The following is a 15,707-nucleotide window of genomic DNA, read 5'->3' on the forward strand; positions in this document are numbered from 1 at the left end:
AGAATGAGATTAGTTTTGACTAGAAATGACATTTTGACTAGAAATAAGACAAATATTCTTGGTAAGATACTTGAGTTTTTGCACTGTAATGCTGCATTAGCATCAAAACATGCAATAGAACATTTAAAAGCATGTCATTTCATTGGAGGTTAATTATGTATTTAGTCCAAGAGATTTTTTTTTTTAAAGTTTAAAAGTAATCCAAGCTTCACAAACAATTAGATCTTGGTGTTTTATTTCGACTTTGCCCTGTTGAGAATCCATCAGAAGGGGTCTGAACCACGGATGTATTATGGTCTGAACGGTCCAGACTGTGGAGTTGCAGTTCTACAGTCAACCAGTAGGTGGCAAACCACAAGCAGAGACATACTGTTGAATATTGTTGATTATAGTTATAAACCTGACAGCAGCCTCAGAATAACAGAAAAGGGGATTACATTGAAATATATAAATGATGATGAAAGGAAAAACTAACAATGTTTGTAAATGTTTTTATTGCCTTACTGTGTTTTTTATTGAATGTATGTAAAGTGATGAGCCCTGTCAAAGACACATTTCTGCTATTGGGGCAGATCTATCTATCTATCTATCTATCTATCTATCTATCTATCTATCTATCTATCTATCTATCTATCTATCTATCTATCTATCTATCTATCTATCTATCTATCTATCTAAATAAATAAATAAATAAATAATTAAATGAATCATAAAACCATAAAGAGGTTTTTCCGTTTTACAATAAAAACTGTTTACGTAATATATAAATATCCTTAGGAAAAAGTAGTCGCCTATATTTGAAGTTCATTCATAAAAAAACACTATGATATGTGATAGATTTGTGTGTGTGTGTGTGTGTGTGTGTGTGTGTGTGTGTGTGTGTGTGTGTGTGTGTGTGGTCTCATTACGACCTAATGAGCTGGAATAATCCTGTTCATGTTCTCCTTCTGCTTCAGCTTCAATTAGCTTCAATTAGCTTCAATTAGCTTCAATTAGCTTCTTCAAAGTCAAACGACAGAGACAGTCACAATAAAACCACCTGTCTTTATTATTTATTAGAATAAATTAACTGTTAATATTAATATATATAACAACAACAACAGAGTTTATTACATATAGACACTAACAGGCAACAACAGTTTGTTTCTGGGCTATTTTTCTTCCTTGACATGTATTCTTTCAGAAAAGCCGAAAAGAAATTGTTCAAAAACCACATGAAGGTTTTTATTTTCCTCATTTTGTCTGTACATTTCTCCTAAATTCTCTAAAAGTTATTCTTTAAAGGCCGTTTCCTCAGAAAGAGTTTTTCAGACTCAGACTCTGAGCTAGAAATCTCCACTTCAGCAGCACGTACACACACCAAACCTTCCACTTTGATCCCTGTCTATATTCTGAAGGTTTTTACAGAGGGGATTGTTGATATATCATTCACAGCCTCATGTATACAACGTTTTATTACTAAAAACATGGAGACATTAGATGTTTTAGGGCTGGTGACAGTGTTTTTTCATTTACAGAGTGATAAAAAGAGATATCCACAATCCTCCTCTGTAAAAACTAAAGACTCTAATGTGTCGACAAAATAAAACAAAGAAGCTTTATCCATTGTTCAGATTTCTGTTCTGGAAATATATGCAAATTAGCGAATATTTAATTAGATATTGCCTAATTTACATATTTAAACATAAAATTGGACAAAACTTGTAATACAAAAAATATTTGTCTTCATCTAAGTGATAAACTTGGGAATTTTCATGTTGATATCTGTTAGTTTAAATTTTTACCCTATTCACCTGTATTGTCTCCCCCTTAACAAAGCAGTTTCTTCTTGACGACTTTGATCCTGTCTGAACTGACACGTGACCAGTTCTCATGTGTTTTCTTTTCTTCTGACATTACAAATCTCATTATACCTAAAATATACATATACATACATAGTTATACATAAAAAAAGTAGCTTGTTTTTAGACACGTTTTACTAATTTCAAGTCTATTTTCATTTGAAATAAGTAGAAAAATCTGATAGTGGAGCAAGTTTTTCTTTCTTGTTACAAGCACAAAAACTTTCACTTTCACTGGCAGATTTTTCTACTTATTTCAAGTGAAAATTAGTTTGAAACAAGTGAAAATGATCTAAAAAGAGATTAGTTTTGACTAGAAATGAGACATTTTGACAAGAAATAAGACAAACATTCTTGGAGAGATTTTGAGTTTTTGCAGTGCAGGTCCAGGACCAGGACCAGATCTTTTTACCCTATTCACCTGTAGTGTCTTCCCTTAACAAAGCAGTTTCTTCTGAACGAGGCTGAATAAATAATAATCAAACATCAATTGGCAGGGCCGTTGCTAATTCTGGGCCCCCTGAAAAAAATACTAAAGTGGGCCCCTGACTATTTTTTAGCTGTAACCATACTACTAATACCTACTTTATTTATTTGGAACTGACCATTTTAGTTTGTGTTCAGAATTGAAACTCTAGTTTTTAATTTTGTATTAGCAATTTATTTACTTTGAGTCAAAAGGAACACTTGGCTAGCTGTATTTTAAATTTGATATATTAGATTAATATAATAAAGCTTATCTTTATCTGTATAGATATATAGCAAGCTAGCTATATAGATAAAGATAAATAACTATAGCCAGGGCCGTTGCTAGGAATTCTGGGGCCCCTGAAAGAATATTAAAGTGGGCCCCTGACTTTTCCACTTTTTTTCTACATACGTATTATTATTTTTTATTTAGCCTACTTTGTTTTGATGCTAATGCAGCATTACTATGAGTATTAGTCAGGGTTTTATGCAGAATAATTCAGTATACAAAGATTAGACTACTGGGGTTTTTTATGGGCCCCACTGGGCGCTGGGCCCCTAGAGTTATCATCACCTTTCTCCCCTATACAACGGCCCTGCCAATAGGTGATCGATAAGTGTGTGTGTGAGGCTGCAGCTCCTCCTGCTGCTCTCTGAGCTCAGTGGAAACTCTCCGCAGCAGCAGCAGCAGCAGCAGCGGTGGGCGGCGCTAAACCACATCTGGATGAAAAACATCTGGATTCCTCTGTGCGCTGCTACAGACACAGCTCCATGAGAGAGAGAGATCAGACCGAGGGGCCCCGTCTCTCTGGTCGCTGTTTCCCCGCTGATGATGTCTCCGCTGTGGACGCTCTGGACCGGGATCCTCGTCCTGATGACGGCCGGTGAGTGGAGCTGATCCCCGGGCGTTTTCACGGTGGTTCCCCCCGGAGCGGAGAGCGGAGAACCGGGGGGAGGGAGAGGGAGGGGGAGGGGGAGGAGGGGGGGCTGGACCCGACGGGGTAAAAACAAGAGGAAAGTTTAGAAAGTTGAAGAGTTATAAAGTCCAGATCCACGGTTCCTGGTGGAACGGGACCACAGAGGAGGTTCTGGTCCTGGGTCTGTAAAAACTAGTGTTGTTTTTATTATTACTTGCTTTTATAATGTTGCCAGAGGTAGCCTATCATCACGGAGTAAGAATTTCATTGTACTGTGTGACGCTGCCTTCAGTAGGTATAGCTATATGACAATAAAGATTTGAATTGAATTGTCTGGTTCTGGGTCTGGTTCTGGTTCTGGTCCTGGTTCTGGTCCTGGTTCTGGTCCTGGTTCTGGTGAGACCCAGTTCTTCTTCCTGACTGTGTCTCTGGTGGTGACACGTTCAAGTGCAGAAGTTCACACCAGGAGGACCAGGACCAGGACCAGGACCACACTGCAAAAACTTGTCTTATTTCTTGTCAAAATGTCTCATTTCTAGTCCAAACTAATCTCTTTCCACTTAAAATAAGACTCATCACTTAAAATGAACTTGTTTTTAAATCATTTTCATTTGTTTCAAACTAATTTTCACTTGAAATAAGTAGAAAAATCTGCCAGTGAAAGCAAGTTTTCTGTGCCTGTAATAAGAAAGAAAAACTTGCTCCACTATCAGATTTTTCTACTTATTTCAAATGAAAATAGACTTGAAAAAAGTAAAAAGTATCTAAAAACAAGCTGCTTTTTATGTATAACCATGTATGTATATGTATAAATATACATATTTTAGGTAGAATGAGATTTGTTTTGACTAGAAATAAGACAAATATTCTTGGTAACATTTAGAGTTTTTGCAGTGTGGTCCTCCTGGGTCTGGGTCTGGTGAGATCCAGTTCTTCTTCCTGTCTGTGTCTCTGGTGGTGACACGTTCAAGTGCAGAAGTTCACACCAGGAGAACCAGAACCAGAACCAGAACCAGAACCAGAACCAGACCCAGGACCAGGAGGACCACACTGCAAAAACTCAAAATCTCACCAAGAATATTTGTCTTATTTCTAGTCAAAACAAATCTCACTATACCTAAAATATGTATATTTATACATATACATACATAGTTATACATTAAAAGTAGCTTGTTTTTAGACACTTTTTACTTCTTTCAAGTCTATTTTCACTTGAAATAAGTAGAAAAATCTGATAGCGGAGCAAGTTTTTCTTCCTTATTACAAGCACAAAAAACTTCCTTTCACTAGTTTGAAACAAGTGAAAATGATCTAAAAACAAGTAAATTTTTAGGTGATGAGTCTTATTTTAAGGGACAACTAGGAGTTTTGGAAAAGCGAAGTGTTTTCACACTACATTTATGAGCCTCCGCACCGTGAAATTCTTTGACCGGCGCAAGACAGACTCATGTTTTCATTCATCAAGAATCGTTGTCTCTTTAAAGTGGAAAGAGATTAGTTTTGACTAGAAATGAGACATTTTGACAAGAAATAAGACAAATATTCTTGGAAAGATTTTGAGTTTTTGCAGTGCAGGACCAGGACCAGAACCAGGTCTGTGACAGAGGGACTGAGCTTCAGTGTGGCAGCAGCAGCAGCAGCAGCAAAAAGTTCTTCTGGGTTTTAGGAGACGAGGAGCTCATGGAGATCAGGACTCAGTTTTGTTTACAGGACAAACACACACACTAACACACACACACACACACACAGATGATGATGACGAGCCTTCATCACTTGTGTCATAACAACCAAAGGGAAGATGGTGATGATGTCATCAGCAGTCGACCTATCCACAAGTTTCCGAACGTCATCTATGGTCAAAACCGGAAGCCGGTTTTGCCGGTTTGGTGGAATTGTACGTTTGCACTGCGAAAACTCAAAAACTTACCAAGAATATTTGTCTTATTTCTCGTCAAAACAAATCTCATTCTACTTAAAATATGTATATTTATAGGCTGCATAGTTATACATAAAAAGTAGCTTGTTTTTAGACACTTTTGACTTCTTTCAAGTCTATTTTCATTTGAAATAAGTAGAAAAATCTGATAGTCTTTCTTACTACAAGCACAAAAAACTTGCACTTTCACTATCAGATTTTTCTACTTATTTCAAGTGAAAATTAGTTTGAAACAAGTGAAAATGATCTAAAAACAAGTTCATTTTTAGGTGATGAGTCTTATTTAAAGTGGAAAGAGATTAGTTTTGACTAGAAATGAGACATTTTGACAAGAAATAAGACAAATATTCTTGGAAAGATTTTGAGTTTTTGCAGTGTGCGTTTCCATGGTTTTCAGTCGTTGTCATAGTTGCGGTAAAGGCATGGATCTATTAACGCTGGCTTTTAACACAGATGTCAATTTGTGTGATATCCATTGTTAAAAGCTGCTGTGATGATCCATGCGTTTTACAGATTTTCATTGAAAAAAATAAAAATCCATGCATTTACCGCGACTACTGAAACCATGGAAACGTAAACATAAAATTCCACCGGAAGAGTAAAACCGGCAAAACCGGCTTACGTTTTTGACGTTCGGAAAAAGGTGGATAGCTGAGGTTTCCTGTCCAGTCATCAACAACTACTGATGGAAACAATACTGAACACAATGTGAGTGGAGGTGTTAATGCAGCGTGTGTGTGTGTGTGTGTGTGTGTGTGTGTGTGTGTGTGTGTGTGTGTGTTCCCTCTCCCAATTAGCGAACGTTCCCATGCTAACCAACCGGTGAGGTCAGTTAGAGGTCGGAGGGTCGGAGTAGGAGACAGGGCCGGCCCAAGCCTCCATTGGGCCCTAAGCAAAATCTTTATTTTGGTGCCCTCTATTACTGCCAGTAATACTATTTCATTTTTTACTTTGTCATTACGAATCATCATATCCTGGCAGGTTTTTACGCATCTATGATTTTTATTCTGAAATGGCACCAAACTTAACTAAAAGTGCAGCCTGGGGTTGATTTACATTTCTTCAAATTGATATAGTACTGGGATACTGAATGTCACCTCGGTCGACTAAAAGTAACAAAATAAACCAACAGACATAGTCCAGTCATTTTATGAGAAAAGGTTAAACAAATTGCAACAGAAGCAAACTCAACTGATTTTGTATCCTCAGCATGTCCTGATTGAGGGAAAAAAAGCCCCGAAGAATCCCATTAGGGGAAAGTTTCGAAAAACACCCAAACATATCCCATTTATACGCATTTTTTCACATGAGTAGGGTAAAATTTTTAACCTTTAGATATCTCCATGAAAATTACTGAGTTGATTACTTACATTAAGACAAACAAAAAATGTATTACAAGTTTTTTGAAATTCTTTGTTAACATGAGAAAATTTGCATAAATCTGCATAAATTCGCATAAATTCCACCGTTTTGACGGGACATGTATATATGAAGTTGCTGTGGTGGTACCGGCATGGAAATTGGAGTGAGTTGACTCCATCGGTCAACCGACGAGTTGACCACTTTAAATTTCAAGATGACTGTAAAATCCCCTGATTCGCACAAACTGAAATACGCTGCTATGGCCGGGTTTTGGTTGATTTTTCAAGACAGCCACATCCTTAGTAGAGCAGGTATGACATGAGCCAACAGTGCATAATCCAACTAGAAAATTTCCTCTCGGGAAATTTTGAATGGGCCACGGGAGCTACTGCGGGTTGTGCCATCTCTGTCAACATGGGAATCAAACCCACGATCTTAAGGTCAAGACAGAGCTGATCAGACAGACACATGATCATCTTTCTATAAGCACTGATATGGAGGAGCTGTAACCACATTAGGTTACCTGTGTGTGTGTGTGTGTGTGTGTGTGTGTGTGTGTGTGTGTGTGACTGTAATCACATGAAGCTGGCTCTAGAGTCTGTGTGTGTGTGTGTGACTGACTTGTCACATAGTTAGTTAGTAGCTGCATCCTGTGTCAGTCTGATTTAGCTGTGTCTGTGTTTATAAACATTTAAACGAGCGCCAGGTGGATTGTTTATGAAGTTAACGAGCCCTGGCCTGAGGATCAAAGAGGTTACCACGGCGATAGGGGCCCCCGCAGGCTGAGACAGACAGAAACGTGGAGAAAAACAGCCATTTTCTGCCTCTAAACCGGCCTCACAATTAGGCTTAGCATGACAAAACGGTAACTCCTATCAGAACAAAACACAGATCAACGTTGCTCTAAGGACTTACTGAAAATTTCGGTACGATTTGGTGTTTCTACAGTAAATATTTTGGCGACGCTGGCAGTTTTAAAACATCAGGCCGTTCTGCTCCTCTCAGAAAATATTTGTATTGGACTCAATGAGGAGCAGGGACAGACGTGGCCGCACTCAGAGGCTGATTCTGTAAGTTCTGTAAGTCTCTCTGATATTTTGAGCACATGACATGAGAGATAACAAGTTTGTCTTACAAATTCTGAAAAAATTATGTGTGTAGAGTGTAAATTGTGGCCGTGGTGGCAATTTATCCAGAAAAAATACAGAATGTTTCTTCACTCTCTCCCACTCTAACCGATGATGTCACGCACTCTGACACGAACATTCCATGCAATACACACCCATTATAAACTCATAATTTCTCCAAAAATGATCATGGTCATTGATCAGGGATTGATCAAAAACGATATGACCTATCAAAACGTGGAGTAATGCGACAATACACAAGACTTGTGTCTACTGTTTAAAGTTTAAATGGAGTCTCTAGGTGAAAGTATGCCTGAGCAGTAGACGTTTGTTAAACTCCATTGATTGGTCTTTTTCGCTCTTTTTTTCCCGCCCGTCCCATTGACTTACATGCAAAATTTTTGCGCAGTTTTTCGCGACTACGTCGCGAAAAATTCGTAAACTGTTGAGAAAAGTAATAGCACAGCGATCCCGATCAAGACGCACGTTTTGATATATAATATGTCCTGCAACTCTTCGAGTTGCAGGACTAGTAGCACATCGAAATCTGGCCGGAAGTGGAAAAATAATAATAACTAGAAAATTTCCTCTCGGGAAATTTTGAATGGGCCACGGGAGCTACTGCGGGTTGTGCCATCTCTGTCAACATGGGAATCAAACCCACGATCTTAAGGTCAAGACAGAGCTGATCAGACAGACACATGATCATCTTTCTATAAGCACTGATATGGAGGAGCTGTAACCACATTAGGTTACCTGTGTGTGTGTGTGTGTGTGTGTGTGTGTGTGTGTGTGTGTGTGTGTGTGTGTGTGTGTGTGTGTGTGTGTGTGTGTGTGTGTGTGTGTGTGTGTGTGTGACTGTAATCACATGAAGCTGGCTCTAGAGTCTGTGTGTGTGTGTGTGACTGACTTGACACATAGTTAGTTAGTAGCTGCATCCTGTGTCAGTCTGATTTAGCTGTGTCTGTGTTTATAAACATTTAAACGAGCGCCAGGTGGATTGTTTATGAAGTTAACGAGCCCTGGCCTGAGGATCAAAGAGGTTACCACGGCGATAGGGGCCCCCGCAGGCTGAGACAGACAGAAACGTGGAGAAAAACAGCCATTTTCTGCCTCTAAACCGGCCTCACAATTAGGCTTAGCATGACAAAACGGTAACTCCTATCAGAACAAAACACAGATCAACGTTGCTCTAAGGACTTACTGAAAATTTCGGTACGATTTGGTGTTTCTACAGTAAATATTTTGGCGACGCTGGCAGTTTTAAAACATCAGGCCGTTCTGCTCCTCTCAGAAAATATTTGTATTGGACTCAATGAGGAGCAGGGACAGACGTGGCCGCACCCAGAGGCTGATTCTGTAAGTTCTGTAAGTCTCTCTGATATTTTGAGCACATGACATGAGAGATAACAAGTTTGTCTTACAAATTCTGAAAAAATTATGTCTGTAGAGTGTAAATTGTGGCCGTGGTGGCAATTTATCCAGAAAAAATACAGAATGTTTCTTCACTCTCTCCCACTCTAACCGATGATGTCACGCACTCTGACACGAACATTCCATGCAATACACACCCATTATAAACTCATAATTTCTCCAAAAATGATCATGGTCATTGATCAGGGATTGATCAAAAACTATATGACCTATCAAAACGTGGAGTAATACGACAATACACAAGACTTGTGTCTACTGTTTAAAGTTTAAATGGAGTCTCTAGGTGAAAGTATGCCTGAGCAGTAGACGTTTGTTAAACTCCAATGATTGGTCTTTTTCACTCTTTTTTTTCCGCCCGTCCCATTGACTTACATGCAAAATTTTTGCGCAGTTTTTCGCGACTACGTCGCGAAAAATTCGTAAACTGTTGAGAAAAGTAATAGCACACCGATCCCGATCAAGACGCACGTTTTGATATATAATATGTCCTGCAACTCTTCGAGTTGCAGGACTAGTAGCGAATCGAAAATCGTCCGGAAGAGGACGAAGAATAATAAGAAAAAATCCACACAATAACAGTAGTGCCCGGGCTTCGCCCGGGCACTGGTCCCTGCAGCTATTTCATAGCTGTTGGGACCAGTGCCCGGTGCGATTGCCCGCGGCCCTAACTAGGAAAAAATCCACACAATAACAGTAGTGCCCGGGCTTCGCCCGGGCACTGGTCCCTGCAGCTATTTCATAGCTGTTGGGACCAGTGCCCGGTGCGATTGCCCGTGGCCCTAATTACGTATGGCTAATTTGCATACATACAGCACCTGATCTAAACATTGGGTAGAGCAGGTGAAAATGTTTTGTTCAATCTTGTTAACATATTACAGTTAAAAAACTTAAGGAATGGAACCAATTTAGGCCCATGAGCATTAATAGAGACGGAGCATGTCATACCTGCTCTACTAAGGATGTGGCTGTCTTGATTGCAGTCATCTTGAAATTTAAAGTGGTCAACTTGTAGGTTGACCGATGGAGTCAACTCATTCCAATTTTCATGCTGGTACCACCACAGCTACTTCATATGTGCCGTCAAAACGGTGCAATTTATGCAAATTTATGCAGATTTATGCAAATTTTCTCATGTTAACAAAGAATTTCAAAAAACTTGTAATACATTTTTTGTTTGTCTTAATGTAAGTAATCAACTCAGTAATTTTCATGGAGATATCTAAAGGTTAAAAATTTTACCCTATTCATGTGAAAAAAAATTTTTATATGCGTATAAATGGGATATGTTTGGGTGTTTTTCAAAACTTTCCCCTAATGGGATTCTTCGGGGCTTTTTTTCCCTCACTCAGGACATGTTGAGGATACAAAATCAGTTGAGTTTGCTTCTGTTGCAATTTGTTTAACGTTGACCCCTTTTTTGGCCTAAAATTACTGCACTAACAATGCATTTACTGTAAACCCATCATTTGCTTTTTAACATTTTTAAAATTTAAAAAAAAGTTTTTTGTAATTACGCAGTGTTTCTATAAGGATCAACAAAAGTTACGCACTACAATTTTAAAAAGTTACTTGCTTTTTGGTGTGCTTAGTTCACTTATGCCTTGGGCCGGCTCTGGTTGGAGATCTGTTTCTGGAGCATTTTTACTGAAAAGCTTTAAAGGGACAACAAGGAGTTTTGGAAAGCGAAGCGTTTTCACACTACATTTCCCATGAGCCTCCGCGTGCACCGTGAAATTCGATTTCATCGCTCAGTCGCTCGTTTGCATTGACTTAAAGCAGAAGTAAGTGATATTTTTGTGTTAATATAAGTCTTAAATAGTTATATCTTCCGACAGCAATCACTTACATAGAGTGTTTGGTCTGAAACACGGGTCTGTCAATCACTCTGCTCTGCTCTGAGCCGAAGAGAAAACATTTATCGTATCCTACAGTTTTTATCCAATGAGGAGAGAGAACGGCATGCAGGGCTGTGTGTGCAGCCAAGGAACGCCGTGAATGTGGCGACGTAGGGACGAGGACTGTTATGGTGCGTTCAAGGAAACTCGTATTTTTCCGACCGTGAAGTCGTACCAGTTCGATCTGGTACGAGTTCACCGGTCGGAAGTTACGAGTGGCCGTTATAGTGACTTGAAGCTGTAATTTACGATTTCAAAAGCCTGCCTGGAACGCAGCATTAGCGAAAACGACCGGACCACTTACTTCTGCTTTAATATGTAAACTTGTCGACAGCGACAAAAATAAATGGTCCGGTGTGAACGCACCTTTAGTTGTAGTTTTTATTTAGTTTATTTAGTTAGTTTTAGTTTGTTCTGTCAGACCTCTGAAGATGAACTTGTTCCCTTTTAGTTGCATCCATCCCATAATGTTCCCATCAGTCTTCATCAGGTTCCATTCCCTCTTATCTCCCTGTGGGTCGTACTCCAAGTCGTTTTCTTCCTGCAGCTTTAGACATCGACAAGAAAACTACAACTAAGCTGCTGTTATCTGATGAAACTTTACTTTACTGCAGTTTAGCATCAAACCTGGAGCTTGGAGATAGCTCTAGTTCTTTTTATTTCAGTTTACTAAATTATTTTTTAACTACTACCCAGAGGGCAAAATCCTAGTTTTTTGGAAAACAGACACGGAGCGTTGTAAAAGGTTTGACAACAGAAATGATATCTAGGAACTTAAAGGATTAAAAGCTGGGCGGACAACCCGGTCAACTAGCTGCTGGAAAGCTACAGGGGCCAAAACCCCTTTCTGGGGTCATTTTGCTGGCGAAATGATGTAAATGCAAATATTTAGGTACAACAATGTCATAAATAGTCATACAACTATAACATTTGGCAGAGAGTATCTTGACACATAGGGGGAGGCATGAAAAAAAGATTCTGGGGTTTGTTGCAACTCGATTTTAAGATATCTCCCTCAACATCCCAAAAAAGACCAAAAAAAGTACTGTTCGCCTGACAAATTCTCATGAAAATTATTATTTTTCAGCACTTTATGGAGAATATCTATGCTTAACATGTATATAGAAAATGTCCTTAATTCATAAGCTTCCATTTGAGTCCCATATAGCCTTTCTATCTCCAAAGCCCCACTTGCTGTGGCCAACGGTCTTCTCTATCTATCTGTTCACTTTGGGGAGACCAGAAATAGAATGGTTTCTGATCATGTCAGTTAACTGTAGTTTTTCACAATAGGTGTTGCATTGTTTGGAGACAGCCTGTAGCTTTCCAGTAGCTAGTAGAAAGGCTATCTTGGACTCAAATGGAAGCTTATGAATTAAGGGAATTTTCTTGTTAAGCATAGATATTCTCCATAAAGTGCTGAAAAATAATCATTTTCATGAGAATTTGTCAGGCGAACAGTACTTTTTTTGGTCTTTTTTGGGATGTTGAGGGTGATATCTTAAAATCGAGTTCCAACAAACCCCAGAATCTTTTTTTCATGCCTCCCCCTATGTGTCAAGATACTCTCTGCCAAATTTTATAGTTGTATGACTATTTATGCCATTGTAGTACCTAAATATTTGCATTTACATCATTTCGCCAAACCTTTTACAACGCTCCTTGTCTGTTTTTTTGCTTTGCCCCCTGGGTATACTAGTTTTAGTTTTAGCTCTGGAGGCGTCTGAGAGAAGTGAAAGGAACTCAGACTTTTTGTCTGTGTTTTTTCAAAATGTTGCCTCAAGGAGCCGTTTCTCCAGGATCTCCAACCTCCACTTTTAAAACCAAAAACCAGGAGGAAAATCAGATTGTGAGGAATTGTATCGACAGACTTTGTCAGCTGAAAAAATATAACAACAAACAACAAGAAACAACAGAGGCTAATTGAGGCTAACAGCTGTGACGTCTGACTTCCTGTCGTGGAGCAGTGAGCTGAAGGGAGCGAAGAAAAAGACGCCGTTATGGTCACAACAACTGACAAAGAACGAGTGTATCTGACTGACACACACACACACACACACTGGGGTCTTGGTGTTGTCTTAAGATGCTGGAGAAGAGAGAGACTGGCACTGAGAGAGAGAGAGAGAGAGAGAGAGGTCATCTGTGTTAATGAGCACAGTGAGGTGACGTGGAGATGGCCTGATGAGGACACACACACACACACATTCATCATCATTAATGTTACTGTGTTCTGTCTGACCAAGCTGAACTAGCAAATTTCCTTTTGAGACGGCCACGGGAGGGTCAAACCCACGATCTTGAGGTCAAGACAGAGCTAACACATGATCATGTTCACTGAGCACTGATATGGAGGAGCTGTAACCACATTAAGTTACCTGTGTGTGTGTGTGTGTGGTTGTGTTTGACAGAGACTTGATATGAATGTATAAGAGATCGGGGTCAGGAGCAGATTGAAGGCCCTTTCACACCGGGGACGTGACGAATAAATGACACATAATTGCAAAATATTCGGTGGCAAATATTTTGCATCAAAACCGTTCACACCTAGACTGGGTTTACCCATGCTGCCTTGTGCGCGACTTTAGCTCTGCAAGTCAGCCTGGAAACCATGGACCCAATTTTTCCCAAACCTGTATTTTATAGCCAATACAGTCACATCGACATCAACTCACGATATGTTAATAGACAGGCGTCTATGTGGGACAGGCTTTTATTTAATTTCGAACAAATCAGCTCAGCAAAGATGGGAAATAATATAATCATAATATAATTCTCAACAGGCCGAACAACTTGACCGGACGCACCGGGTCCAGAAAACATTTAATAACTTGGGTCGGGTCTTTTCTTTCTTTCTCTTTTTTTTTTTGCCGCGTTCTGGACGAGAATTAATGCACGTGAGTCTGGCCACATTAGCGGATCGGACCCGGTCGGGTCTTTGAGAACTGTAGCACTGAATGAAGCACTTTGAGAGGTTTTGTTCATTCACTAGAACTTGTAGAAAACAGACGCGGCTTCTAATTGAGATCGGCTTTTATTTGCTCAAACCTGGAGACAGACCCGACCCAGTGCAACCGGTGTCTAGTTGAGACTCGCCTTTTTTTTGGAGAATTTACAGTAGACTACATGATGGTCTGGGAGATGCTGTGCGCTACTGTAGGGGGGATGAGAAGGCTCACGGTTCAAATGATGTAGACTTGATCTAAAGTAGGATATTACTCTGTCTGACCAGAGGGGGGGACAACACGTTTCCCCCCCGGGGATGATAATAAATGACCAGAGGGGGTGACATTGAAAACAGAATGCGAACAAATCGCACCCTGATTCTCCCTCACGTATTCAACACCTGCAGTCGTCTTGTTACCAACTTTACAATATCAACACAGCAGCTCACTGCCTGATCAATATCTGATCTCTGTCCTTCGTGCCGTTGTGTAAAGTTTGTGTCCCTTGTCAAACAGACCAGGTGGTGAACACTGTATTGTACTGTTTGTAAAGAGATGATGAGAAGGTGGTTGAGAGATGGTCTCATATTTGGCCTTATTCTGACAAAATGGTTGCTCCTATCAGAAAAAGAAGCAGACCGTGGTCTCCGTAAGGACTTCCTGAACAATTTAATATAATTTTGGTGTTTCTACAGTAAATATTTTGGAAACACTTGTGAGTTACAAACAGGGGTCCCTTCTGCTTCTCTCAGAAAATCTTCGTATTAGAGTCAATGAGGAGCAGAGAGGGACGTGGCCTCACTGAGAGGCTCACAGTTTAAATTCTGTAAGTCTCTCTGCTTTGTTGAACACATTGTTAGAGAGAAGACAAGTTTGTCTACAACTGTGGAAAAAATCATGTGTGTAGAGTGTAATTTGTGGCCGTGAGCAGCGTGGAAAGAGAAAAGTTTCAGACAATTTCAGACAACTCCTCCCACTCTGGCTGATGATGTCACCCACTCTAGCCCGAACATTCCGTGCAATACACACCCATTATAATCTTAACATTTCTCCAAAAATGATCATGGTCATTGGACAGGGATTGATCAAAAACTATAATACCTATCGAAGTGTGGATTGATACAACAACAGACAAGACTTGTGTCTACATTTTAAAGTTTAAATGGAGTCTCTAGGTGAAAGTATGCCGGAGTGGTAGATGTTTGAAAAACCCCAATAATTACTCTTTTGTCTGGCTCATCCCATTCACTTTTTCGGGACGTAAATTTGTTTTCCGTAGAGAAAAATAACAGCAAACCGATCGAGATCGAACCCCACGTTCTGATATATAATTTGTTGCGAGTTTCGAATTGAAAATTGACATGGAAGATGAAAAATAATAAGAAGAAGAACAAATCAACACAACAAGAATAGTGCCTCGGTGCGTTTGCCCCGTGGCCCTAATAACAGAGTGCAGATCAATCACCTGGTCAATTAAATGTCTCTCTGAGTGTTGTTTGAAAAAAACTTTATTGTACTAGTGGACAGTGAACAGAAGTTATGCTCAGCTAACAGTTTCCCTCTGTTTCCTGTTTGTATGCTAAGCTAATGTTGTGTGAGTTGGATCATATGACATGCAGCACAAAGCAGTGTGGAGTGCTTAGATTTCCCATGAGCAACTGAGGGTGGAGCATTGGATACTAGCTTGGCTCTGAAAGCAACTCACTGCTGGCTTCAATTTATTCCTGGAGACACACACACACACACACACACACACACACACACACACACACACACACACACACA

General features: G+C 39.7%; 1 protein-coding gene across 1 annotated transcript in view; it reads left to right on the plus strand.

The window, feature by feature from the left end:
* Nucleotides 1–2,915: 2,915 nt before the first annotated feature.
* Nucleotides 2,916–15,707, plus strand: part of tgfbr2l (transforming growth factor beta receptor-like) — a 35,077-nt gene continuing 22,285 nt past the window's right edge. The window contains exon 1 of the mRNA XM_085765082.1: nucleotides 2,916–3,193. Coding sequence (XP_085621208.1) covers nucleotides 3,139–3,193 — 55 coding nt within the window. The 5' untranslated portion in view covers nucleotides 2,916–3,138. The remainder of the gene's footprint in view (nucleotides 3,194–15,707) is intronic.

This window comes from Trachurus japonicus, chromosome 21 (genome assembly GCF_045865225.1).
Source record: "Trachurus japonicus isolate A0001 chromosome 21, Traja_1.0".
In the NCBI taxonomy this organism is placed as follows: Eukaryota; Metazoa; Chordata; class Actinopteri; order Carangiformes; family Carangidae; genus Trachurus; species Trachurus japonicus.